Source organism: Pyrus communis, chromosome 7 (genome assembly GCF_963583255.1).
Source record: "Pyrus communis chromosome 7, drPyrComm1.1, whole genome shotgun sequence".
Classification (NCBI taxonomy): domain Eukaryota; kingdom Viridiplantae; phylum Streptophyta; class Magnoliopsida; order Rosales; family Rosaceae; genus Pyrus; species Pyrus communis.
In genome coordinates, this window is record NC_084809.1 from 4142545 (window position 1) to 4148544 (window position 6000).

At 36.6% G+C, this 6000-nt stretch overlaps 1 protein-coding gene across 1 annotated transcript; it reads right to left on the reverse strand.

The window, feature by feature from the left end:
• Positions 1 to 3911: 3911 nt before the first annotated feature.
• LOC137738754 (phenolic glucoside malonyltransferase 2-like) lies at positions 3912 to 5528 on the reverse strand. Its single transcript, XM_068478229.1, has one exon. It carries the CDS (start codon positions 5372 to 5374, stop codon positions 3950 to 3952), a length of 1425 nt encoding a protein of 474 aa, XP_068334330.1. The 5' UTR covers positions 5375 to 5528; the 3' UTR covers positions 3912 to 3949.
• Positions 5529 to 6000: the final 472 nt, after the last annotated feature.

Genomic DNA, 6000 nt, shown 5'->3' on the forward strand with positions numbered 1-6000 from the left:
GATTTCGCCCGTGTTCCGTCTATCGAAAACTACCTCGTGCTTCGCTGCATCCTAAAACTCAAACCGGGGTGAACCGGCGGTGGTAATTGTTCTATCAATACTAGGCTGCAGTAGTGTATTCAAGATTCTTGATACGCAAGTCTCTGCACCCTCCAAAAGGGTCTTGTCCAAACTTCTTATTTTGCATTCAAGGCCACTAACAGTCCAAGAAATTATTTGTTTTCTGCACCCTCCAAAAGGGTCTTATCCAAACTTTTTTATTTTGCATTCAAGGCCAGTAACAGTCCAAGAAATTATTTATTTTCTGCACCGTCCAAAAGGGTCTTGTCCAAACCTTTTAAATTGCATTCAAGGCCACTAACAGTCCATCTTCTCCCAGTAGGAATTTTGTTTTCGCAACTACTCCATGTCCATCCAGATACATTTTGTGAGGATCCTAGAGATTCACACATTATATATTATGCGATCAGAAATTATTTAACTTTTTATTTAAAATTAAACACAAATAGTATCTGACGAAAACTGGCGGCACGATATATGATGAACGATTAAGATATGGAGATCCCTATGATTCCCACAAAATGGATTCGGAGATGATCCTCTTCCTGCAAACATAAGCGTAACGGCTATATTTTTGATCATGCGGTCCGATTTAACGGTTGAAATCGACACTATAAATACCTATGTATTTTTGGTTGATCCAATGGTACAAGTTCAATCGCTTTTTTTTAGTTTTATATTTATATATTTATTAAATCCAACGGCTAAGATCATATATGATCAAATCTAACAATAAAAAAAAGATCTAATGTCCCAAATTTAAATTCAATGGCTATAATAATTAAAAAAAATGATTTAACTCAAAATTCATTCAAAAACTCTATAAAAACCTATGTATTTGTTCAAACATCCACACAAAACTCAAATTTCTCCTATAATTCTTCCAATTTTTCTTTCTACCATCTTCCAAAATCATTTATATTGATCATGGTTTATTAGTGATTTTTCCATAGTGCTTCATGAGTTTCATATGTCGATTTAGTGATTTTTCAATATTTATCGAAATTTAAATATTTAAGGTTAAAATGTGCATAAAATTATTTTTTGATAGTCTATATTTTTTTAAAGTTAATTTTAAAAAAATAGCCTAAATTTATTTTCTAATAATTTGGGCTAAAATTTTAGGCCAGAATAGTTGGAGCAGAAAAGTTGTTTCTGAATTAAAACCTAAATTTTACTTCAACGGTTGGAGATGGTCTAACAGAGGTGTGTAGGGATCGATACTTGGAACCAAAAATCGAAACTGAAACATGAAAAAAATTAGACTGCATTGAACGATACGGTTTTGCCATTTTGAAACGATTCCATTTCGAAACCGAATCGCAGTCTGAAAAAAGGTTTATTCGATTTTGAACATATGAAACCGCACCGCAAAACTTAAAAGGGTTTTTTTCTTTGGTTTTTATATTTGCGGAGCTTTTAATTTGGTCCTTGGGATTTTTTCTGGATTTGATCTTGTTGTTCCAGGGTTACAGCTCCGACCCTCGAATTAGTATTGCTTGCTGTTTTTCTTGTTTGAGTATTTATATGTAAGTGGTACCATATTGTAAGCAGTTCAATGAAACTCATTAGTCATAACTATATTAACTAGGTACTACGATTACAATACATTCAATTCATGCCGAGTATAATACCGCACATAACAGAAATTTATCACAAGAACACCTACTTGTATTCAACGCCATGGATGATATGCAAGTTAGTCTTCTTCTCCCATTACTCAATAGCTCCCTTACTAAATGAATAAGTCTCAATAATACTTAGGGTTTTTTCACGTATGGGGGCATAGACTATAGCTTCATATATACACTGCTAGGGTTACACAACTAGCCTATGAACAGTTATATATCCTTATCATCTTAATATTGAATGAGTCCTGTCATGATTCAATATCTTTGCATTTAATCCTTATCAGGATTCTTTAAGTTAGTTGCATGGAGCTAAGACTCCGTAGTCCTCATGAATTAAAGATTAACTATACCACTTGTATTATAAATAGCTCGAGAATAAAGTTAAATGTCATCCAAGTAATATCAACTAACACTCTTTGTCGTTCACTAGAACTTTACACATATGTCCACCGGCCTTAGGCTCTTCTGCGTAGTGAAGAAAACTCTGTAAAGTCATGTAATTATTGTTGCTTTTGTAGTTTTTGTTTAGAACTTTTCCAGATTATGAATCCCTTTGAGATTGCAGTGAAGCCACTAAATCACGACGTCTTTGGTTTAAACTGGTGTACAGTTTGGAATATTATTTGATTTCAGTGGCAATTTGAACCCTTTGGATCGTATTAATGGCTAAAACATTTAGTTTGCAAATTTGAAACTGAAACTAAAATAATTTAAAACCGAATCAAAGCAAACTAAAATGGTTTCGGTTTTACGCAAAACCACACCGAACCAATCCAAACTATGCCCACCCCTACATGGCGGCTTACTAACACATAGTCTCACATCTGTTAAAGAAACATACAAATGATGATATAAATATATATTAAGTGCATATGTTCATTTTTTTGAAATATTATGCTCAAAGGGTAATGCTAAGACCATCTCCAAAGGAGATGTCAAATATGATTAAAAGATATTTAGGTGTTTTTAATGGATATGTCATATATGATGTGACATGTGAGTCATTTGACTCCTTACTTTCTAACTGTCTTTTTTGACAACAAACAAAGAAGGAGTCAAATATATTTAATTGATTTTTTTAATACATGGATCCAATTAACAACCAATAGAATAAAAAACTACAATTAATTTTGATTATTTTTTATTAGTTAATATAACTCTAGGCCCAATAAAATAATAAATAAATATTTAACACATTCATTGGAAAATAAGAGAATTCAGCATTTGTATTCAATTTGCCACATCAGTCATCAAATAAAATTTTGACATATTATATTTGACATCTTCTTTGGAGATGCACTAAGGGAGATCAAATTTTTAAATCAAATTTTCTAAACAAAATGATGTGACTGTTGCTGATTGGATTATTAGTTAAGTATTGATTAATGTGTTTATTTCCTATTGATAATATATCATTTGATTTATAAATTTGATTTATAAATTTAATTTTTTTAGCATTATTCTATGCTCAAATGCTAATTATTCTATTTACTATCCTTATCCTTATGAGTTCACTGCTAATGGCTCGGTGTCTAAATCAGGTCGGGTCCTCTTGGTCCACCGCCAATGACAAAGACGACGATCTGGGATTCCAATTCGGTGCCTCCTCATACGCTGTCTTCTTTGCCTGGCAATGGTTTCAACAAGGTGGCAAAGCCTTGTGGAACCATTTTTGTGATTGGACCTCCGTCTACTCGGGTGGCAATGGTTTCAACAACGTGGCAAAGCCTTGTTGAACCTTTTTTATGATTGGACCTCCGTCTACTCCGGTAATGGGTGGCTGCTTGGTTCAGAGAACATTACGCTAATAATTCCAATTTTATTTTTCTCTGGCACCAATGTTTCAGAGTGTTTGTTCAATTTTTTATTATTTTAATTAATGCCAAATGAAATCGGAAACCGTTAATCACAATTTGATGCATACAAAAACAACTCAATTGAGAGCATGCTCCTTTTGTGTCCCTGTGTTTTGTTTTGCAATTCTTTGTTTTTGAGTTGATGTTTCTTAAACTCGACATTTGAAGCAAGAACAAGGTTTAACCGTGTATGCTTATAATTTCAATGATTTTTCTCCAGCAGCATATCAGTGTTTCTTCAGAGTGCGTGTTCATTTTTTTTTTTTTATTACAAATGAAATCGAAAACCATTTTTATTAATCTGCAAATCACACAAAATAAACCGAGAAAAATCACAGTACAACACACAAAATAAACCTAGAAAAATCACAGTATGACACACAAAGCTTTAGTAGTATGCTACTACATACGGCTTAATTTTTCTCCAAGACCTTCAGCAAATAGATAAGCAAAAGCCTCCATGTAACGTTTTTGCAAAACCAACCCAACCTCAACCGCACCATCGCCATTCTTGCTCTTTTGATAAGATATCGCCCCTGTTCCATCTATCGAAACTATCTCGTGCTTCGTTGGTCTTCCCCATCCGAAATCTGCAGCATCATAAAACTCAAACTGGGGTGAACCAGCGGTGGTAATTGTTCTATCAGTACTAGGCCGCAGTAGTGTATTCAAGATTCTTGAGACCCAAGTCTCTGCACCCTCCAAAAGGGTCTTGTCTAAACTTTTTATAACTTCACTAATAGCATTCAAGGCCACTAACAGTCCATCTTCTCCCAATAGGTCTTTTGTTTTCGCAACTACACTATGTCCTGCGATGCAATTCCCGAAATAGGTTGGTGGTAGGGGAGGGTCTAAGCGCGACCGGCAGTCCACGTGAAGGATGAATACTACTTTCTCTGTCTTGATCTCTTCAGCCCTAACTAAGCAAACCCATGTATAGGCGCATGTTAGCAAATTTGTCGACAAATGCAATAGTTTTGAATGATCACCTTGTTCCTTCTTCTTTGTCTTCATAGTCCTCATCACTGACCGCCTTAACATTTCGATTTTAGCTCCTGTGAACTCGAAGGTGCCCCGAATTCCGTCTCCTGTATCTCCAACCTCCAAAAGCATTAAGCTTCTATTGTTTGGACCACCCAGTCTTAACCACTCGTTTGAGAAGATTGCTTGGAGCCCGGCAGAGTCCTTAATGACCTTTCTGTTGTAAGTTGGCAAGGGTGGCGGTCCTCCTCCTTCTCTTCCTCTATGTTTGCATAAGTGACCCCAAAATTTGAAAAACAAAAATGCAGATAAGCCATCAAAGACAGCCTTGTGCATGGCTGATCCAATCGAAAAACCGCCATTGGGAAAGACGGTTATTTGCAATGCCAGCACAGCAGCTTTGTCATGAGACACTGCCAATTGGGGTACAAGAGGATGGTATTCTTTGGCTTCAATGTCAAAGTTGTTGGTTGAAATTAGACGGTGGAAATCAGCATCAGACTCGGCGATTGTGAGCAAAATTGCATCGCCTTTGACATAACTGAGAAGGGGTATGGGGGAGTCTGGAGGCCAGGTGAGGTTTCCTGCTAGAGGTACAAAGTGTTGGAGGGTGGCAGAAAGCGAGGTTTTAAGTTTCGGAAATATGGAATCGAAGAAGTGTGATGGGTCGAAAGAGGGCATGTTGTAGAAGGAAAGGAATTGAGGCGGTGGGAACCTTAGCCAGCGGAGGTCAAAGAATGTTAGAGGAAGAGACACATCATCCGGGTGGGCGGAGTCCAGCGGCGAGCTTGGTTTGGGAGCTACCCTGCAAACCTCAATAACTTTGACTGAGCCTGGTTTTGCCATCGGAGATGGAAAAGAAAGCTGGACCCCAGAAACCGTGAGCTGAACAGAAAATTTTCACACGGTTGGTTTCAGTTTCAAAATCGAAAATTTTAGAAGAAACCGAAGAAGAGAGACGGATTGGGATGGGCAGGAGAAAAGAGTGAATGAGGGTGAGATGATCTGCACAAGAAAGGAAGAAGACGGAGTTTGGTTGTGCAAATTGTAAGTGTGGATGAGATATTTACTTGACATATAGCGGGACATATTTTTTCGAACTGAATATTTACTGAAAAGACTATGAGATCCCATCTTTCTAGTAATTTTGTTTGGGTAATGCATCCATGCTATGTGGCCCAACAATACAGTGACATTTCACTCCAAAACAACTACGGTTTTACTATTCCACCAATACAGAACCCTTCTTCTCCATCACATCGCCCAGCAGCTTTTCCTTGTGCATTGTCAAATCTTTCCCTTTGTGTAAAACGAGAGTGTAACATATTAGTAGACATTGGTCATTCTCAGCGGCCAAACAGAAGAGTGGCATTTCTACTTTATTACAAATCACACATATAAAATTAGAAGAAAGAAGACACTTGCGTTGAAACCAACTATATATGGCTTCAAATACCTTCAAATCCTTTAGC